This window comes from Corapipo altera, unplaced genomic scaffold, assembly GCF_003945725.1.
Source record: "Corapipo altera isolate COAL_440 unplaced genomic scaffold, ASM394572v1 183, whole genome shotgun sequence".
Taxonomy (NCBI): Eukaryota; Metazoa; Chordata; class Aves; order Passeriformes; family Pipridae; genus Corapipo; species Corapipo altera.
This window is the reverse complement of record NW_020885026.1, coordinates 191587-213748: the sequence shown is the minus strand read 5'-3', so window position 1 is coordinate 213748 and position 22162 is coordinate 191587. Positions and strand designations below refer to the sequence as shown.

Below are 22162 nucleotides of genomic sequence, written 5' to 3'. Positions count from 1 at the left end.
GAGGGAGCTGAAGTATTTCAAGGGTATTGGCTGATTAAAAGCTCCTGAAAGGACTGTGCTCTTCCTAACCCACTGCTCACGTACTGGATGGAGAGTTCTCTGCATGCATAATAAATCAGCACACCTGGGGCATGGCAGACTCCCTGTGTGTGCTGTGCAGCACCCTTTCTATCTGTGTGGAAAATTGGGGAATAAGAGTCTGAAATGAACAGAGAAGCTCTGTTTTGGTCTACCCTTATTTAAATACTGGGATGAAGACAGTACAGCATGGAGGTGAATATGGTGATTAAAACAACCCTGATGCAAGTGTGGGTAAAGGATGTGATTTTTACTGGGTTTGTAACTGATTGCATCATTTCAGTGTGATGAAGATGGGTAGATCTGAGGTGGCATTAAATAAAGGTGGCACCACACACATTTCAGTGGCTTAAATCTATGGCATCAATGCAGAAATACAGTCCAGTCTGGCATAACTTGTCTTATTTTTTGCTTCCCTGGATTAAAACGCTCTTCAGCCCCTCTGCCAGGGATGCTCTGACCTACTGAGCATGTGAGCAGCCTCTGGCAGGCCCCACAGTACTGCCTGGGAGAGGGGCTTGATCGTTCCCTTCAGCCTGATGTCACAGCACTGGGCTCGTGGCACTGCCTGTGGTGCTGCCTTGAAAAGCACTTGTGATGCAGAAGGAAAAATTGAGTGGGGAAGGAGAAGCTGAAAATGGCACCTAGGATGTTCCTAACTTTTTAAGAATGTAACCGAACTCTGCTTTGTCTTTCACTGCTCTAATTTTATATATGGATTCTGCAGCACTCAGTCTTTCCCTGGTCTTACACTGTGTACACCTGGTGGTGATTTATTGAAATAAGGCTGCACGAGCCAACTGGGATAAACATAGAAAAGTCAAGCACTGTGACTGCTTTCATATGCATGAAATTGCCTCAGATTTGTCATTAAATAGGTCATTTAAACACTCATGCAAACCACAGAGACCCAGATCTCTCGACGTGGACAAGGTCCTGGGGGTCCTGGTGGACAAGCTTGTCCATGACCACTGGAAATATTCCAGAATCATGTGGACACAGTCCTGTGCCATGAGCTCTGGGATCACCCTGCTTGGGCAGGGAGGTGGGACCAGATGGGACCCGCTGTGGTCCCTTCCAGCCTGACCTATTCTTGGATTCTGTGCAGTGAAAGAGAAAGCAGAGTTTGGTTTCTGTGGGGCCTGCTCAGCAGGTCAGAGCATCCCTGACAGAGCGGCTGAAGAGCATTTTAATCCAGGGAAGCAAAAAATAAGACAAGTATGACAGACTGGACTGTATTTCAGACTCCTGGTCAGTGCTAATAACTGAAGAACTCACAAGCAAGAAAAGTAATTTAGAATCTCCACTTTGGCAATTAAAAAGTGTGAGAAAAGAGAAGGAGAAACATTTCAGATGAGCTCAGCTATAAGCCAGGGATGGCATTAAGAGCAGCCATTTATCAACAGTGTTAGCTCAAAAACCAGTCGTCTCTGTAGTCCAAGAAACACACTGTAATGCTTTGAAATGCCAAGTTCCTTAACTCTCACCCTTTTAGTGCTGTGAAAGGAAAACTGGAGTGCTGTGTTCCTGTACCTGTTTGGTGTGTCTCTGGTGTATGACCTATAGCCTCCTGAAATGGGCTGAAAATGTGGGGACCGATAAAGAATTGAATATCTTTTGTAGGCCTCTGGTACTGCCTCTCTAAATGCCTCAGTTCTTCTGCATGTGTTACTAGGTGGGATACGCTCAGATTTAACCAATGATAAGCACAAAATGCAGCTTTTGTGCTATTGTTGATTTAAACAACGGATTAATAATGTGATTTTTAATAATTTCTTTGATAGGTGAAGCCAGTGCTTCAGAGAGTTGCTGGCAACGTGGCAAAGAGGCTGGAGAACCAGGGATAGGGGATATTCTCTGGGAACTTGGAAGAAGCAAAGAGCCCAAGGATGGGTAACTTCCCCAAAGTGGTTGAACAGGGAAGGTGGTGTGGGAAGTGCAGTTTGGAGGCTGAGACCTGCAGGGCAGGTTTACTCACCTGCCTAATCTTAGGACTCTTTTGTATTGTTTTTCAGGACTAGAGCTGTAAATGTATTGCTTCACAGGCCTCTACAGAGCATCACTTGTTTGGAATGGACTTACTGTGGAATAGCAGAGCTCCCCCAGGCAAATGGAGAGATTAGGTTTGGACAGGGGTGGGATACAGGCACATATGTGGGAGAGGCCACAGTCTGCTGCTCCCACCTTCACTCCCGCTCGTTCCCAGGCCCCCTGCAACTGCAAACCTTGCAATACATAACAAATAAAACCATGATTTCCCAGGAGGATGAAGGTGAAAGGATAATTTGGGCATAGTGTTACCCCTCTGCAGCAGCTCTGAGTGCTGAGCCAATGATGGGAAGCATATGTATGGAACAAGAAAGATGGCACAGCTCCGGCTCTGGAATGTGCCCCCTTGGAGCAATTGTATTTTGACTTGGAATACTTGGAGGACTCCTGCAGCTGCACAGACTGCAGCCTTTAACTTATAGCTGTGCTTTAAACCAGCAGCTTCAGAATTGGTTACTGGATTAGATGCTTTCCAGAAAAGTCTGTAGGAAAGAGCCGGTCTCCCTGTGTGATGGAGAACACAAAGCAAGAGAGCAAACTTCCTTTCCAACCACCACTGACTCAGGAAGGCGCTCTGAGAAGAGAGAGGGAACTCTTTGAACAGATTAAAGGGTCATGCAGTCTCCTGCTATTACATAAATGCTTCAGTAAATACTAAGTCAGCTCTTTCATGGTTCTACACTCTTTGCTCAAGTCACAGAATCATAGAATTGGGTTGGAAGGGACATCAAAGTTCATCTTGTTCTATGTCATGGGCAGGGACACCTTCCACTAGACCAGGTTGCTCAGAGCTCCATCCAGCCTGGCCTTGGACACTCCCAGGGATGTGGAAAGTCAAAGAAGATTGTATTTGGTACAAGATCTTATGGAGTTGGTACTATATTCATATCGTTATTTTGTACAAGTAGAGCCTGAGAAGAACCAGTAAACTCCCTTATATGCTATTAAATGGCTTTTTATTCAGCCTAGGGTGGTCCTAAGATTGCCTGATGCAGCACACAAACCATAATAGCTGGGCATGTTTAAAGTAAATTACTATAAATAATGAGAATTTCTGTTGTCTCTGCACAGGACTGAAATGCAGCACGACTTGAAAGGCCTGGACTCTGACCTGGGTAATAAAAACAACCTGCTGGATGGAGTCTGACTAATCTCCCCCGTGCTGAAATTCCCAGTAAAACTGAAACACATTGGCTCTGGAAGGAATGGAGGTGACTCAGGTTTCAGGCAAGTTCTTGCTCTGCCCAAAGAAATATTGTCTTCAAACCTTTTCAGCCTTAAGTTGAGATTCAATCCGAGTGTGGGACTGGGACAGACCAACTTCAATGTGAATTTTGTGCTAGGAAGAGTTTACCTTGGTGCTCACCTGAGGTTGATGGGATAACCTGTTTCTGTCACCTGTGTTCTCCTCCTCCCTCAGTTCCTCATCACTTCTGCTTAACACACGTTTTCAGTGTAAGCCTGGAATTTTCTTTGCTAGATTATGGAAGCCTCCTGGGTGAGGAACTTACTTGAAATTCAGTTCTTCAGTAACTTGCCAACAGTGTGTTAAATAATCCTGTTGGTACAGTGGAGCCACAGTGCCCTCAATCAGCCTTATATTCCATCAGACATTCTGCTGCTGTGGTCCCCAAAGTCTGAAAAACCCATTGAAGTGGGAAATACAGTGAAGCTGTATTTCAGAATTAAACATATCCCTCTTCTCTTGTGAGAGAGTAACAGGCTGTCACCCACAGCCACATTTCCAGCCCTAACTTGCGTGCCTTCATGGCCATAGTCAGATCTGGCTCCTTGACAATAAGGTGTTTTTTCTGTATCACCTGAGCTTGCTGGCATAGACATTTAGGGACCTCTCTTTTGGCTTTGCCTTGGAAACACTTAATATTTTCTATCAGTCTTTGGTTCTGACTGTTCCTGTTTTTCAGTTGAGGAGTTTTTTCCCCACTTGCATGACTCTTTCATCCCTCCTCTCCTGATTCTGCCTCTCCAGCTCCTCATGACTGTTTCTGCTATGCTTTTGCTCTGCTTGTGTCAGTCCATGCCACGGTTCTTTTTCTCCCCACTTGCCTCCTTTATTCTTTACATTCTACAGAGCCAAGGCTGAAAATGTCTTTTCCACCTCCTCTTCTTGTTTCTCCAAAGAGATCCTTCAGTGGAGCAAGGGCTGTAGCTTGGGAGCCACTGCTCTGTGCTTTGTGTTCATTTTTATTCTCCTTACTTCTAAGCTTTTCCTTAGTCTTTCTCTTCCCAGAATATCCATTAAACACCTCTCCTCTGCCAGCCACTGGCTCTTCAGTGCTTCTCTGTCCTCCTACCAGGCACCAGTGGGACTCCTGATTCTTTTTTGTTCTCTGCCTGTTTCTTGTTCCTGTATCCCAGCAGATCTTCATTTGCTTTGCTTGTTGGAAATGGGGAAGTGGGAAAATTGGTTCTTCCACCTGCTCTGTATTAACTCACAGGAGAAGATACCTCTCCCTATCACACTGGAGTGAAATAATAGCTGGGCTGGGTCTCTTCCTCTTCCCCTTGGGATTCATCCCCTTCTTTCCTTCTCATTGATTAGGACTCTGCTGTGTGAGTTAAACCAGGAATAGATCAGATGGCAGAGCAGGCTCCCCTGGGCCAGGCCTAGTAAGGTTCTAGCTGGATTCTTGGAACAGAAACCAGCTCTGAGGTGAAAATCAGGCCCCAGTTATCAGTGTTAAACACCCCATTGGTCTGTTCCTGCCTTCATAAATCGTGTCTGCTGCATTAGGACTCCGCTTGAGGAAGGAATAAAGGAGACCAGCAGCCTGACATACCCCCTGAGCAGGGCACATAGCACAGCACTGCCCAAAGAGAGCCCAGTCCTGCCCTTCAGACAGAGCTGTATTATAACCAGCTGCTGGCAAGTGAGAGTCCCTGGATGGAAGTGATGCCTGTGTCTGTGGGAGTATCTATGACAACAAATAAACCTCACGTTTGGAAAGTGTCCTTGAGAATAGCAGTGGGGGGCTTGCTGAATTACGTCGGGAACACTTCGCATTCTCAGACTTTTAATTCCTAAGTATTATAGAGATGGGTATGAGGTACTTTAGGAAAATGAACTAATTAGTTACCAGATTCTTTTCTTGTGTGCAAATAGGCCAGCTCATACTAATGCTATTTACTTCAGCTGATTCCAGACTTTTAGACATATAAAGGAATGAATATTTTTAGGAGCTTTAATTCTAAGCAGGAGGCTTAGCCTCAAGGTCTACAGACTGTGGGTATCTTGGGTCACTTGCAGCCACTTGAAGAAGGTAGAAAAGGGAATCTAACCTCAATTTGTTGTAAGGGTTAGTTTTGCTTCTGTAGTGGTAGAAATCAAAAAGCAGGAAGCAAGTGAAGGCAGGAATCACCCTACAGAGCAGTGCTCAGGATGGGCATGTCTGCAAGAATGGGAGGATACAGGTCAATATAAAATATCTGGGAAACTTTGTACCAAAAATGGGACTGAGAAAGCGCAGTCCTGGCAGCATTGTGGGGGAAGGAGGTGCAGGACCTCCTTCCTCTCATCTCTCTGTGCCTTATCTCGGGCTGTGTCTCACGTGTGCTCAGGTATCTGCCTGCTCTCCTCCCTCTGGCATTCACCTTGTCTTGGTGCTGCTCCTGCTCCAACAGCTGTGCCCTCTCTGCAGAGCCCTGACAGCACCAAACAGCTGCACTCATTTTCCACTTCTGGTTTTAGCACTTCCCCAGTGCTTCTGCCTCACACTGTCCATTACAAAGCTCTGTTTTTCAGCTGATCCTATATTTGTCAAGCTATTAACCATTTGGACTGAAAGTTTAGGCGCTGACACTCAATTTACAATGTACAGGTCTGAAAATATTGGCTCCATTGATTCAGGTTTTTCCCAGATGGAGGATGGTTAAAGGTATAATTTTGGTTATGCTAAAGAAATGTCTAACTAGAACCATCTTTCTGCTCACAAGATTTAGAACAAGGGATTTCATCTTTCCCTTTGGTCAACTTGCCTTTTGGAACAGAAATGTCTTTGCTGTCCCTGTAAAAAATCCTATTTCCACAGGCTGAGCTTTGGACAATCTGGTCTACAGTCACCACAGTATTTAGAGCTTTGCAGGTGAAAACTACAGAGACAGAAACTGGGACAGAAACGGGGTGGGGAAAAGGTTAAGTCTTTTCGGGTAAAGTGATCGAGAAACAAGCAGATTGAGGAGAAAAGTGGAGGAGAGCCTGGTCTGTAGAAGCACCATGCTCGTTATTGCTTTGTAATGTGTGGCTGTTGAGATCTGAATGAGCTTTTAATGTTGTTAATGCATAATTTATATGCAAATGTGGCAAGAGGTGTGCAATGCAAATCGTGCCTGATGAAGAGATGGATGTATGCTTAAAAATGCCTGAAGTTCTGAGCATTCCTGCAAGAGGTGCCTCATCACAGGCAGAAAGCCCAGAGAGCCATATCACTGGAATAGTTTTCCCTGATTTTCCACTGCTTGGGGAACAAGACTATGTGTTTCTGCCTGGTTGTAGCACCCTTGAAAAAGTCCTGAAATCGATGAACTTGCTCCAAACCAACAATGTCTTAATCTATGCATCCCCTTGGAAGTTGATGGGAGTCTGCTTAGAATGAGGACTGTTAAATAACATCGGGACCTGATTCTATTTTGAGTGACAAAGTCAGTAATCAAAACCTCTCAGGGAAAGGCGAGATCACTCAGGGAAGATCCCTAATGACCTTGGGATTCAAGATATCTGAATGTCTATCTGGAGGGGAACAGCAGTGCTTGGAAAGCTGGTTAAGATGTGCTTATGTGCAGCATTGGTGCACTTGATGGTTAAATAATAGTTCACAGAGGGTGACTTGTTATGTTGAAAACCCCTTGGGAAACTTGATTGGCACCTGTGATGTTTTAAGAATCTTCATTCCTTAAAAAGTTTCAAACCTTTCGTAGTCCAATGAGCAAAATCAAGGATCAGCAGCAGAACCCTCTGCATGTGTTTTTAATCACTGCATAGAGGTGGCAATCATAAATTGAAGTGTCAGCTCAAGGAGCATTACAAGACTGGAAAGACAACAGATCTTGGAGTTTGTGATGATTTAGAAAGCAGAGCTAGTGATCTTATCAATGCCTCTCTGGAGGTGTGACACCAGGGTTCAACTGGTCTTACTGTCTCAGATACCTGCCACCAAGATTTATGGGTGTTTCACCAAGTATGAGAAATATACGGATCCAGGGGCTTCCGGCTGATCCCCCCCAAAGCCATCCAGCCACCTCCATTAATGTCAGCACTCCCGTAAATTTTTACTAGTAGGCAACTTCTGCCACTGCACAGAAGCTTCCAGAGGTGTCCCCTGCCTCCTGTAAATCCAGGAACACCCAATAAAGGAGATTAACTGCAGATGGACTTAATAACAGTTGTCCCTCCTTTGGAATTAGAGAGGTTCACACTTTTTTAAAGAGGCCAGTGTGGTGTTCCCATAAGCAGGAAAGGACTGATGGGGTTTTTTGTTCTTGTTTCGTTTTAAATGGCTTTCAAGTTAGATAGTTGATTCCAGTCAACGGGAAAACAGGTTGCAGAACTGAGGGCTCCGCTCTCTCCCATCATAAACAAACAATCCTCTTGTTTCTGATAACTTATTCTCCCTCTGTTCACAGAAACCTTGTGGGTTATTTGCTTTGGTGCCCCCCTCCAGTGAGCCAGATGCATTTGTATTCCATTCCCTTGCTCCCTCCAGCCCTGAAGATGTTTGCCAAAATTAGTCAATAGATAACTACTCAGTGAAAGCTTTAAGAATGTGTTAGGAAAGGCTTGAACATTATCCATTAATGTTTACAGCTCCTAATTATGTTAATTAATCAGTCTTAGAGCCCAAAGGCAAGATTTCAGTTCCCACAGATGTAGTTTAACTCAGCGCCGTGGCTGCGTGCAGAGAGGAGCTCAGCACGCTCTGCCTGCCAGAATATTTATGCAGGGCCCTGGACAGGTTTTGCTGTGTTGTTCCTGCTGGATTTTGGAATTAGCTTTGACTGACTGTCTACATGAGGTACAGTCCAACATCTGGGAGCAGGCTGAGCCATGTTCAGGAAGATTGATGTTAAATGTGAGCTGTCCCTGCAGAACGGCCTTTTGGCAGGGGAGAAAGGCACTCAGAGAGCACTTTGCACCAGCACTAATTGTTATGATACAGAGATTACTGCCTTGGCAAAACCTGGAGTTGTTAGTTCTGTCAGAAAAGAGGTGAAACTAATGATAGGAAAACCCCCCCAGACGCTGCTTCTTGTATTACTGTCTTTGTGCTTTTGCAGGAGGACCAAGTGTTTGGGCAGTAGAGGCCACCCCAGCCTGTGCCATCCTCTTTCAGAGCTTCATTCCACAATTCAGAGCTTGTCTTTGCTCTCTTGAGGAAAAGGAGAAGATTTAGATGATAGACACAACACAGACTGGCTGCAGAGGGATTCAGAAGGAGAAGGTGCTTGTTTTGTGCTATTCCCTGAAGAATTTGGTGCGTTTAAGCTCTCAGTGCACAAAGTACCAGATGGCAGGAGAAGATGTATTCAACTCCAGTGAACAGATAAGGACAGGAGAAAACTATGGTGCAGGTAGAGACCTCTTTCTAATGTGTAAATTATTAGAATTATTGTTATTTCTAAATTATTAGAAATAGTTTTAGCTCATCCTCATCTGGTGGAATTAGCAGACGACCACTAATTTATCTCCCCATGTCCTGATTTTTATGTTGGGCTCACGGCTGCTGCTTCTGCCTGGAAACATACAAGTGTTTTTTGAGTGTGTGGCAATCCTTTGGTGCTGACAGGGAAAACAAGCAATGGCAATATGGACTAGGGGAAAAGACAGTGGTTCATCACCTGCCTGGAAATGGCTCCTGTGGGCAGCAACTCCTGGCTGTGCTGAATATCAAGTACCACATACTAGAGAGGCACTTTTTGGTAGGTTCCTACAGCAGAAATGCTCTTGAAGGAGTGGCAGAGAAGGGAATAAATTTTCCAGAGTAACAGTATGGAAAGAGGACTGTGATCAAGGGGCTGGTGATGTCTCAGGTTGTCTGCCAAGGACCCCCAGACTGGAGCTTGCTCTTTGAGAACTGTCTGCTGCAGTGGCTCATGGCACTAAAACTGGTCCTCCAGCAATTTTCCTATCAGCTGTTCCATATTTTCCATCAGCTGTTGCCATATTGTGTGGAGGCTGCAATCCAGGCTCCTTGGCTACTCGGAAAGCACTTCTGGCAGGTTGAGGGCACATGTCTGATGAGCCAGATGGGACTGAAAACCAACAACACGGGTCTGGAGGGACTCGGAGGGATGATTCCTTGGAACCAGAGTGGAGGGGTCATAGGGAGGGAGTGCCTCTGCTTGTTACCACCGTGTCATCCCTCTCTGTCCTCTTGGCAAGGCTCTGGCTCTGATGGATTGCCTGGCAGCTTCCATGCACGCTGCCATTAACTCCATAAGGAGCAGTGTGTACAGAGTGTGAAATGTGATCCGGCCTCTGCCTCACACCAATGAATACATTCCCTATTCCGCAGAATTTCAGTGCAAAACCTCTCTCTCTCCATTCATCTTCCTCCTGCCTCCTCCTTCCTCACACCCCCTGCTACCCAGGGAGTCCCACGAACGGGTGGATTGGCAGTAAACCCAGCTCAACAAAACAGCCTTGTGAAAAAAGGGAAATATAACATGATCACTTCCTATTTCTTTCTCTTTTCCTCTGCATCAAAGGCCGGGCTGGCTGTCAGGAATGTTCAAAATGAATAAATAAAGCACAGGAACCCTCTGTTTCAGGAGGAGTCTCATTCCCTCACCACAAAACTCGGCCAGTTCTTTTTCTGACAGGACTGGAGTCAGCAGGCAGAGCAAGAAGATCATTCAGAGCTAATCAGTAAAGTGTAAACCTATTATGAGAGCACATTTACCCCTCGTCGCCTCCTTCCTCCCAAAAAGCAATCCCCAAATCCGTGGGAATAACACATAACGTGCGTGAAGTGCTGTTACTGAGCTCCCCTGTTAGGAGGTCAGCCCTGCCACTGATGAAATGCTCCCCGGAGCTCCGAGCGGGGCCGCAGAAATCCTCCAAGACATTCCCGGCGCAATTTGCTGCAGCTCGAGGGCACGAGGCACATCCCAGCAGAGCCTGTGCAGGAGGCTCTCCCCTGTGAGGCCGGGGGCCATCTCTGGTAATAAAAACCTCATCTCGAGCTCTCGTCCTTTGTATTGATTTCTGCCAGAGAAGACTTGTCTTAGACAAAGATACTATTCTATTTCCCTGTGTAGTAAGGGGATCCTTCTCGCCTGTTTTTCCCCACCCCTTTTTTAATTCATTTTAGGGATGACTCCAAGAAGACTCGTAATTTGGGAACTGTTTTTATGCACAGTGAGTAAAGAGTGGAGAAGGCAATTTCACACCCTAAATGTGAAATTAGAGAAAAATGGGTTTGGTTTGGAATGGTGCAGGAAATTGGAGCTAAAACCCCAGCTATGCAATAGTTATATCTTAATATGAAACTCTGTTATTAATGTAATAGATGAAATCTGTGGGAGCCAAGTGATTAAAATCCAGACTCAGATGTGTATAATCATAGCAACTGTTAATTCTGGAACATTTGTAGTCCTTCTATACCAACCATAGCTTGAAAAAATAGAAAAAAAAAAAAAAGGGAGGCCTGTAGGTATAGTGCAGGATGCTTTTAAAAAAGCTTTCAAAACAGTATCTTTTCTTTCTAGCATGGTTGGAAAAGGCCACATGGAAACCTAGAAAGCTTTATGTGAATAATTTGCAAGCCAAATAAGAGCAGCTCCACAGAAGCCAATCCAGATAAACAGAACGATGGATGGTAAGGCTGCAAAATGCAGGGTTATATCGAAATTATTTTGTCTTCCCTGCAGTAGGATTGATACAAGCAACAGGAACAATTTCATTTAATCTATTCCTTTGGGTTTTGCTTTCTTTTGCTTTTCTAGAACTTCTCTTCATAAGAAGCTGATTTGGGTCTTGAAATGACTGAAGCTGTTCCCTTGTGCAAAGAAAGGGGTAAATATTTACCGCAGTTCTTACAGGTTAAGAAATTTAACATGTGCTCATTGCTTTTGTAATCTAAGAGTAGCTGTGCTGAAAGACAATACCTGCTAATTGTATTTTTCTATCACATTCTTTTCTGAGTGAAGGATAAAATATGGAAGTTTGAGTTTATTTTCTCAGTATGCACAGTAAAATTTATTCAAAAGAATCTTTGTTCGCCTTTATCTGTTTCTTTAATAGAACATGGAAAACGGGAAACTCTGTCAAAAACCGTAGTTAAAGAATTATTTATAAGCTACATTTAGCTGTTGATCTCGTAGACTGGCTTAGGGGAGAGCCAAAATATATCCTGGCAGGTAATAATTAATGTAAACTTGGACACTTCAGACCTGTCCCGCTGTTGAGCAGGACACGATTCCTGCTGGTTGTGGGCGTGTCTGGCGTTTGCACCCGGACAGTTTGGCTCTGCGGGACACACACACTCCCCTGGGGGAGAAATTTGCTAGTTGTTTTGGTTTTGTTTTTTTAAAACCCTATTTTGGATGCCAGTGGGTGTGTCTGTGGGGGAGATGATTTTGGTCACTTAGAGGCCTCCTGTGAAGAGCAGGGCGGCAGACAGCTCCTCTGATTCCTCGCAGCTCCATAAATCACTGCTTCACTCAGCCAGATTGGAATGAGCTGAAATACTGGGGGATGTCCAGCCTGTGCTGAAGCTGATGGCAGCTCTCCCACTGGCTTCACTGGGGGCAGAATTTCATCTGCCACGCTACTAAATCACCAGAATAGCTTTTGTCAATGAGATCTGTCTAGTCTTGGCTGGAACATTCCCATCACTGATTTTTAGGGATCATGATGGACAGTTAATATGAAAGAGAGTTAACAGGGAGTTAATGGGACTTGGAGCAACCTGGTCTAGTGGAAGGTGCTCCTGCCTGTGGCAGGTGGTTGGAATGAGATGGTCTTTAAGGTCCCTTCCAAACTAAACCATCCTGTGATTCTATGATCAAACACACTGCTCTGACTGCAACAGGCTTGTCACTGCGCCTCTGCCATCAGCGGTGATCCCGCTCTCAGACGTACCACAGAACTGCATATCTTATCCATCTTCTATCAAAATGGTCTGAAAAAATGCTTAAAACTGCTTTTTGGTTGATTTTTTCAAAAAATGAGGTTGTTTTGGATGGGTGGGTTATTGTCCAAGGTTGGAGGGGAGCTGTTTTCTCAGCCTGTCTCAGCTGCAGCAGAACACATCTGGCTAAAGGCTTACCCACGAGCGCTCTTACAGAGTGTGTGGGTATATCTTTGTCCTATTTCACATCATCCCTTGCTCAGGAAAAACACCCCCATAAAGCTATCCAAGATCAGTTAATATGGTGCTTATATTCAAACATCTGCTTTAATCTTTGTTAATTTTCAGGGCTAGATGAGATTCAAGACTACTGAACCTGATGAGATGGACCAGATAACTCAAAGGTTAGTTAAAGAACTCCTTATAAGTTGTATAATCACGTATTTATATGCTGGGATACTGCCTATGTCTGCCTCTAGCCTTGAAGTCTCTCCTAAAGTTGGGCCCCTGGGCACACCTGGGATATAAATGTAGCGAGGAGGCCCCATTTCACTTGTAAGGGCTGCTAAAAGAAAGCTCAGCATTTACACTCCACCTTCCACCTTCAGAGTATTCCATGGGTACACTGGCTGAGGACTCACATCAGGCAGTGAGGGTTTTGATGAACTGCTCTCTCGGCCACCCCTCTCCACCTCCCTCGGTTGAACGATGGCTTTGGCTTCCTCCAAATGATCCTCTGGACGGCTTAGGCTCTTGGTTGGCTCTGCTGTTAAGTGATTTAACTTTTAATAATGTCTCATAACTGTCTTAAAAGAGGTTTATGGCTCAGCCTTATTCTCTAATCTCCTACAGAAACATTGTTATTGGTTCACACTATTTCAGTTAGTTCTCCTCAAGCTCTAGAGCGAAGTTAATTGGACACGACTGACCTACGTTTGGGAATGACTATTAGGTGAGTAATATTAAGCAAAGAGAATAAGATCTTTCTGTACCTCAGAACATGCTGGGAGCTGTGGGGAACAGCAGGAAATAGCAGCTCAAGAAGAACAGGGTTGATTTAGGGAATGGGGAAGTGCTTTGCAATAACTGAAGTTGGTAAAACCAGCAGCTCTTTTAGAAAGAGAGTAAAAAAAATACACTGGAGCCTTGAGTGTCTATAAGAGGCAAAAGTACAAGAAAGAAGAGAAATACACTGTGGCAGGCCTGTGAGGGTGCTATTTTTGATCACTTTTTTAATCAAACTGCACTGTAGCACAGCTATCCAAACCCGATTAAAGGACTCAAGGAACAAACAGAGCAGGATTTCATCAGAATGCATTTGTGTTTCCAACTGGAAACTGCATGCTGAAGGCAAGTCCAGCACACTGAAAAAACACTGAGTGATTAATGGATGTGACACTAGTCCACAAGACAAACATGAGCCCTGTAACATCACTGAGCAGCTCAAGACACAAAAACACTTTGCAGAGCAGACAAAACCTTGCTGCTAAATCCTGGAAGATTAAGGTGCTCCTTCCCAATTTGCTTTTACATACTAATCCACCAGATGAGGTAAATCCTGGGAAAAAATCAGCTATATTATAAAACCAGCCTATATTCCTTAGTAAAAGACTTTACAGTGTGACTATATGAAAACTGCCAGTCTCAAAACTTTGTTGGCTAAAGCCTGAGAGAACTATAGGTGTCAGCACTCGGTTTAAAGACGTGTAAGTATGTGCTTAACTCTACTGAGACGTGAAGTTTCACTGAGATCAGCAGCACTGCTTAAGTAAAGTTACATTTGGAGGAGTGTCTCGAAGGTCAGGCCTCAAGTACAAAACTACTTCAGATTCATGTGGGCTGCTGGATAATGCCAGCAGCAGGCACCTGGAGTGCAGTGCCAGTGACGTGATGTGATTTGCTATGGCAAATAATTACACTTCTATCTCATGGAAGAGTGAGTTCTCTCTCTTAAACCTTATGTATTCAGACAGGGAAGAAAGTCAGTGTTCCTAAAGTTTAGAGTGTGCTTCTTATAATTACGAAGGCTTGAGCCCAAGGTGATGTGCAAACTGAAGGTGTCCCCACTTTAATGATCCATGGCCAGGCATTCAGGGTGCACCCCTGATCCCTCCCAGGAGTTATGTCCTGGTCTGGTCTCCCCAGTCTGGAGTCCTGCAGCTCGGGGTCCTGGCTCTGCAGCTGGGGTAGAACCAACTCCTCAACTGGGACTGGGATCACTGCCTCAAGATGGATTTTGCAGCTTGTAGGAACTGCAAAATCAGGCAATGGACTTATTTAGATAAAAGTGTTTATCTCTGCTCACCGGCACTCTGTGAAGCACTGGCTGAGCTGATCCTGGAGTGTTTCCTTGATGTGGGGCCCCTCTGTTTCTTTCAGCTTGTCCTTGAAGGATACTTCGTCCTGTCTCTCCTGGACATCACCTTGCAGGGCCTTTACTTTCTCAGTAAACTTCTGAAAACTATTGGTTGCCTCTAAGTGAGGAGGGAGAGTCTGAAAACAACAAGAGGACAAAATAAAAGGTATGAATTAAAATAAACTTAATATTTACTGGAATGCCAGGCTGACAGTGAATCTAAGCTTAAGCTTTAATTTTCTTGCAGGAAGCCAGGAAAAAAAGACCCTGTGCTCATAAAAGGTGCCTGGATGCACACAATACTCTATTGTTGGTGTTTCAGCATTAATTAACAGCATTGCAATGTACAAAAACAACCCTTCCAGCGTGGGATCCCGGGATCTCAGTGAGACAGGTGAGAAAGCTGCTGTTCTGCAAATGCCAGCTTTATCCATGTCAGAAGGGTGCCAGAGCGGTTTTTTAATTGAATTTTCAAATATTTGGACTTCCCATTGGTATTTTTTAATTAGCCAGTATTGTTTTTAATTTAGTCACTGCAATTTTTATATGCTTTGCTTGGTCAGTGGTTTCCTGGTATTTTGTTGCAGCTGGTTGATTTCCTTTAGGAAATCAACTTCCCTTGAGGAACAACAACAACAACAACAAAGGAATAAACAACCCCCCAAACACTGTAATAAAAACCACAGCTCCCCAAGTTTCCCATGATTTGATAACCTTGGCAAGAAGGGCTTCTAAGCCAGTTGCAAGTCTTAGAATGATTTCTGCCTTGTGATTGATTTTACACATGTAGATTGAGGGAGAAAAATGAAAGTCTTTCTGGTATTCAAATACAGAAGCATGAAAAATGCCATCTGTGTGGGTGGGCTGAAACTTTGCATTTTTTAGCTTGCAAAGGTTGATAAAGTTAAGATGTTCCTAGTGTTCTACGAGCTGTTAGTACCTTGTAAGTGTAGAGAAAAAAAAAATTTTAAAAATGAAGTTGTAAACTACCTTTGTGGTTTCTTTTTTAATTCTAGAACAAATTATTTTCCACATACTTGGGAATTACTAATCATATTGTGTGATAGTGTATGGCAAATTTAAGAAGGGAAAAGAGGAGAAAATAGGACAGTTTGGTTTTGTAGTATGTTTTTTTACTCCTCAAAGTTAGTGACTGACATATAGATGGCCTTATGTTATAAAGAACATAAACTCTTGGTTTGCATGGAAAAAAAAGTACATCATTCTGCTCTGGCCTTTCAACTTCAGAGCATATAGAAATTGTCCTTAATGGGCACATCTCAGACTAATTTAGTAATGCGTTCTCTTTGCTCTGGTGATGTATTTCCTGGTGTGCTCCACGTCCTAATTCCAGAGGTCTCCCACAAAGACAAAAAAAAACTCTCTTAAAGGTTTGACCAGCTTATATTTATATAAGATCTGTTATTCAGTGTTTTTCCACGCTTCGACCAGGTTCCAAAAATCACTAACAAGTGCCAAGCAAACTTGGTTTCGGCAGGTCCCCCCTGGGATCACACACCATCCAAAGCAAGCGCAGAGGCCCCATTCAGGAAAGCAATTTACTGCCTTCCCTGCATCTGTGATGTGTGACTCGCACTCTGCTGAAGGAATTGGTCAAGGCCACCACTGAGAAAATATTCAGGAGGAAATAAGAGCAGCACTGTGGTTTTGAAAGGTGGCTGCACATGTTCTCTTCCTCAACATGTGACCCAAAATGTCACCTTTCACCCTGGGATGTTGCCTTTACTCAGTTCTCAGTTTCCACGGAAGTCGAGTGTTTCCAGTCTTCGCCCTCACCAGCACCTATTTACAAGTACAGCACTAAGTGTTAGCACTGTTGATTTGTATTTCACCATTGTCTGCCTCAGTGGTATTAAATGAAGCCTAGGATGTGATGCTGCTTTCTCAGGGCTCATTTGGAAAGCAGAGGAGCACCCACGAGGCCTCTTTTCCAGTCTGAGATCCAGGAACAAGATCCCTGGGGTGCTCTCCTGCTGAACTGTTTGTCTCCCTGCAGCAATCCTCACAGGACTGCTCTCCTGAGGAATTCCTACCAGAGGGGCACGGGGATATCTCCAGCTTTAGGGAGGCTGATCCACAGTTGATGGAGAAAGACAGGCCCCTCTACAGCTCACATCCGAAGGTTTAAGGGTGAAATGTCAGGAGATGGGTCACCAGGTGAACAACTTGTTAATGCTGGGAAGGCTCAGCTCCTCCTCCACCTGAACTGCTGGATGTGTGGTCCCTCACTTCTCCTGCACAGGCTCTGGCACTCACCTGACCCTGCAGTGAACCGATTCTAAGTGGAAAATAATCCCTTTTGTCTTTTCTTCTGCTCAGGTTACTTGTCCCCTGGTATAAGGAGGTGACTCAGCCAGCCAAGGAGCAGCTGAGGGCCAGCACCACAGCAAGGGAAGTGATGGACAAGGGACCAGACCAACATGGAGAGCAGCAGAGACAGGAGGGTCCTCCTTGTCATCCAGGACCTTCCCTCCACTCAACTCCTCCGAACTGCTCCCCACTGCATCCTGTGGGAGCCTTGGAAGATCAGGCCCTGTCACTGAGGATTTATTCAGCCTTTTATCAGTCCCAAAGCCAGACGAGGTAAGAGCTGTTTGAACTGGCCAGAACGTGCCCATGTGAGTAAGCTCAGGAGCAGGAAACTCTTATCTTAAGTGAATTAATACAGACCATATCTACACCTGAGTCCAGAGCCATGAAGCTCTTGTGGGCACAGTCCAGGTAGCTCCAAACCATCTGGCTCAGATGCTGATAACAGCAAGGCCACAGAATATGTCCTGGTTGGCAAAATCCAACCAATCCCCGAGTAAATATTTGTGCAGCTACCTCTACTGAGCACCATGCAGTTATCAGTCCATCTGCTGATAGGTGTGGAGGGCTGCACTCAGAGCCCTGAGGCTGAACTACAGACATAACCTGCTAGAGAAGCTTGTGAAAAGAAGCTCTGCTCTATTTACCCCTTGCAACTTTTTAAATTTTCTTTTCCAAAGACTGCTTTACTACAAGAAAAAAAAAAAAAAGGAAGTAAGAGCTACTTCTACCAGTAAGACTCCAACCACCCACCTTCAGTGTTTCACTGAAGGGAGGGATAAAGGAGAACAGGGATAGTTGATAAAACTGTATTTTCCTTTGACTGTCTGTTTTTTCCAGTCCTACTGGTTTCTCATTTGGCACTGACACACTCCAGCTCCAGTGAGTGAGGGGAGCGTGGAATGAGGAGCACAGCTGGCTGGGATGGATGAGCCCTGAGGGATTGGGGGCTGCCTGATGTGGAGCATGTGAAGTGCACCCTGGTTATGAGTGAAGGCCAGGAGGCCAACACGTGTCAGGAACACAAGGCTGGCTCCTGTTCTGGGGGAGCAGGAGGAGGCAAGCACTGAAGGGCAGTGAGGACATCATGCCATGGTTATTTGATTTTTTTTTTTTTTTTAAGCTAAACATCACAGGTCAACGTACAGCTGGCCTGACTTTTTATTCTGCTACTTTGAAATCAATGCACTTGGGTCAACAAAAAAAGGGACTTGAAGAAAACAAGGATGAGGAAACGTCAAAAGAACTTCTGTGTACTTAGTCTCAATTTCACTTGTTAGCCCATCTTAAAAACTGCTTCCTTGGACTATAAGAACTGACCCAAGTGTACTTAAGAACAAGGAAAGGAATCAATTGGTAAAGTAGGGAGGGAACAATAAGAAGACATAGATAAAAGTAAGTGTGGAAGTGAATTTAGCAACAGAACCTAAAAATAGACACTTGAGCAGCAGGAGCTGCTGAAGAGATATAACAAGATGTCCAGATGGTGGAATTGTTTTAGCTGTCAGTTCTCTACCGATTGTGAAGTATTTTCAGAGAAAATGATTTTCTTTTGTTGAGTAAAAGACAAATTGAAGAAAGAAAACAGAGTCCTCAGGCACCTAATGATGATATGGAATGTTTTAGACTCCTAAAACACTTGAAAAAAAAGAAAAAAACCCCTATGAAATAACGTAAGAGATACCTTCCTGCTTTGCAACTGAAGAAAACCACTGTTAAACTTGTATTATTTTGTCCCCGGTGTTCTTGTTCTAACCCCAAAAGTATATCTCATCCCAAACCTCCATGGCCTCAGAGTTTAACATATTCCTAACCCTGCCTCAGTGATGAGGAGACAGCTGCACGATCTGGGACTTCGTGTCCATCTTCAAACCTTCAAAAGGAGACAGAGTCCCTGGGACAGCCCTGGTGGAGGTTCTGCTCTCTTGTCAGGGAGCAGAATTCAGAAGAAAATCTACCTGAAAAGGCTTTGGCTATCTGAGGATGCAAGAGAGAATAGGAAGTGAAAGGGCAGGAGGGATGGACGGTGTGGCAGGATGGATTCCAACAACGCTTCTCTGCTGACCAGTCTGTGACCTGGGCCTTGCAGTGTCACAGAACAGCTTTCCATGTGCCCCACATGTGCCTGTTCTGGAGCTCTAAGGAGCTATAGGAGACAGCATGGTGAATGCTGCTTCCACAGCCCTCTATGCTTAATGTGCACGTTCAGACAAAAGCCAATTTATTTCAAACATCACTTCCCTCGGCGCCTCTAATGTTCCTGCTTCTGAATCAAAGGGAGGCATTCTCCAGTAAGATGCTAATAAATAGCTTTTCCTTGGGGGAAGAAGCATTTTCCCATCTTTAAGAAATTTCTTTGGCCATGTGAAATTCAAATTTGTTAACTTGCCCTACAAACAGCAACTCATTTAGAAACAAATTACAAATATTAGATGGAGACAGTGAACTTGATAATGCAATGATGCCACATCAGTTGTAGAATAATGCATCTTAATGAAGGCTTCCCATGTGAATAAACCATTATATTTACAAGCTTTTCACAGTTAATGACCCAGAACTGGATAACGAAACTCACATTTTTAGTGTGGTCCTCTGTCAGCAAAAGTATACATATTAATAATTGATGTTGCTGTAAAAATAGGACATAATATGAAGATTCCTGAGTTTGTGGGAAAATAGGACTACATGGTCCATTAACTTAAAAGGCTTATCTAATGTTTGATGGGCTTTGTCTTTAAAACCCTTGTTTAAATTAATAAGGCAAAATGGACATTTGTCTAAAAAAGAATTTTATTCCAACTCATCAGTCACAAGTATGCTGATGAGATTCTTCTGTTCTTTACTCGTCTTCCCTTATTCTCCCCAAAGAGGATCTGGGTTTTAGGGAAGTGGAAGACCCACCAGTAGAAGGAAGGAAGATGTTCCCTACAGCTCCCAGGTAAGCCAGTGTGATGAAGGGCCATGATGAGGGGACTGGAGCACCTCCCTATGGAGACAGGCTGAGAGAGCTGGGGCTGCTCAGCCTGGAGAAGAGAAGGTTGTGTGGAGGCCTCAGAGCACCTTCCAGTGTCTGAAGGGGCTACAGGGAAGCTGGAGAAGGACTCTGCATCAGGAACTGGAGTGACAAGAATGAGTTCAAACTGAAGCAGGGTGGATTTAGATCAGAAATTCTTCTCTGTGAGGGTGGGGAGGCCCTGGCACAGGTTGCCCAGAAAAGCTGTGGCTGCCCCTGGATCCCTGGAAGTGTCCAAGGCCAGGTTGGACGGGGCTTGGAGCAACCTGGGCTAGTGGAAGGTGTCCCTGCCCGTGGCAGGGGGTGGCACTGGATGAGCTTTAAGGTCCTTTCCCACCCAAACCATTCTGGGATTCTGTGAAACTCTGTGTCCATTTTCCCTTTTCGACTCAGGACCCCAATCATTTTCCTGGCCTGAAGAACCTCCTTAGTGCTGAGTCAGCTGCCCCCCTCCCTCCCAGCCAGTTTATTGTTCATTATAAAGCACTTAGAGGTGTGCAGGCTGGCTGAGCACGCTCAGGGCTACCCTGGCACGGGGAGGAGGCCCCACGCTGTGGAACTAACTGCTCCTCAATTGTCCCATTACGCTTACGAGGGAGACAGTCTTCATGTCAGGGAAATAAATACATTTCATTTGCCTCTGCATTTTAAGGCTAACGCTCACATTATGCCTGAAAGGTAGATTTATTGCAGCTCTTATTGCTGGGTAGTTAATTTAGGACAGCTTCTTTTCGTAGACCTGGAACAGCAGAGCCGAAACACATGCTCCCTGGTTTTATGGGACGTCAGGAAATGTTCTGCCCCAGCCAGTCCTGGCCATAACTAAGATTTCAGGAGATGTACTGGTTGCGTAGCATTTTGCTGTAGATTGCTGATTTTTGGTGCTCTTATAGTTTGCTTCTCTTGAGTAGAAACTTCATTTCCTAAGCAAAGTATTTTTAAAGTAGTTTTAATAGTCACTTATTTTCATCAGTAGCAAAAGAGAGATTTTTTTTTTTTATATTTGGACTACACAGGCAAGTAACTTCTTAGTAGTAGACTAAAAGAATTTACTACCAAAGTAACCAGGGGCTGTTCTTGACTTATTCTCTAGTGGAAGGTGTCCTTGCCCATGGCAGGGGAGTGGAACAAGATGGGCTTTAAGATCCCTTTCAACCCAAATCATCCTGTGATTTCATGATATGATTCTACTGAATTTTAAACTGTGATCCAAACTACATTTCAAAGTTTGATGTAGGATTTGTTTGTTTCTTGCTTCGTTATTTCCCCAGTGTAATTTGCCTGGCTGAGGGAAGAATGTGTTTTGAAGAGGTCTCTTGTCTCGTGAAGCACAGAACGGTTTGGGTTGGAAGCACCTTAAAGCTCATCTTGTTCCAACCCCCCAAATGAAAATTGTGTTAATGTAGGTTCCATGGTACACAAATAGTGATAGCCACATCAATTATATGGCTGAATTCCTAAATTAGGCACAAAAAAGGAACAAGTAAGCAAAATATATTGCATTCATTAAAGCTTCCCTACTCTCTGATTCACTTCAATGGCTTTGCCAATTAAAGTAATTGTCATATGCGTTCAAACAAAGCATCTGTAGTAGGAGGTCTTGTTAAAAAAATATTGAAAATGGCTGTTTTATTGACTTATGGAATATATATTTAGAAAAATATTGATATGTAGCATTTTGAAAGAAGACAAGAAAATCTGAAGTGGAGAAAACATTGACATTCATGAGTTTATATAATTCTGCTTGTGTTTATTTCTGATATTACACCTGGGCAATGCTGTTCAACTGGTACTAAAAAAGGCAAGTATGTTTTGGGCTCTGAAAGGCAGTGATTTCATTGTTAGTGTGAGTCCAGCCAATGAAAGCCAAATTATTTAGCTTGTTTCTTGCTTCCCAGAGTGTTTCTGTTTCAAAAAAATAAGTAGGTTAAAAATTCTTATTGAAAACAGGACAGATTAGTTATCGCTGCCTGGTGAAATAACAGATAACTTTGTGCTGACATCCAGGCTGCAAGTAAAGCAAAAGTCATTTTAATCTTATGCTTGGCAAAACCAGGCCTGATCAGTACCAGTGCTGGAACTGCTCACTTTTAAGAGCTGAAGAAATATTTTAAATTTCACTTTATGGAGTTTGCAGTTTGTTAAACTGTGTGTAATATTTATTTAGCCAAAGTCTATAATGTTTACACAGAAAGCTATTCTGGGAAATGCTATTTTTTTTTTTTCTGACTGGGTGAAATGAATTAT

The 22162-nt window shown here is 44.0% G+C and overlaps 1 protein-coding gene across 2 annotated transcripts in view; it reads right to left on the bottom strand.

The window, feature by feature from the left end:
- IQCA1 (IQ motif containing with AAA domain 1) overlaps positions 1-22162 on the bottom strand; it is a 105820-nt gene that overhangs the window by 61087 nt on the left and 22571 nt on the right. For both annotated transcript variants that reach the window (XM_027668080.1, XM_027668079.1), the window contains exon 7: positions 14521-14708. In XM_027668080.1, the coding sequence (XP_027523881.1) occupies positions 14521-14708 (188 nt within the window). The remainder of the gene's footprint in view (positions 1-14520; positions 14709-22162) is intronic.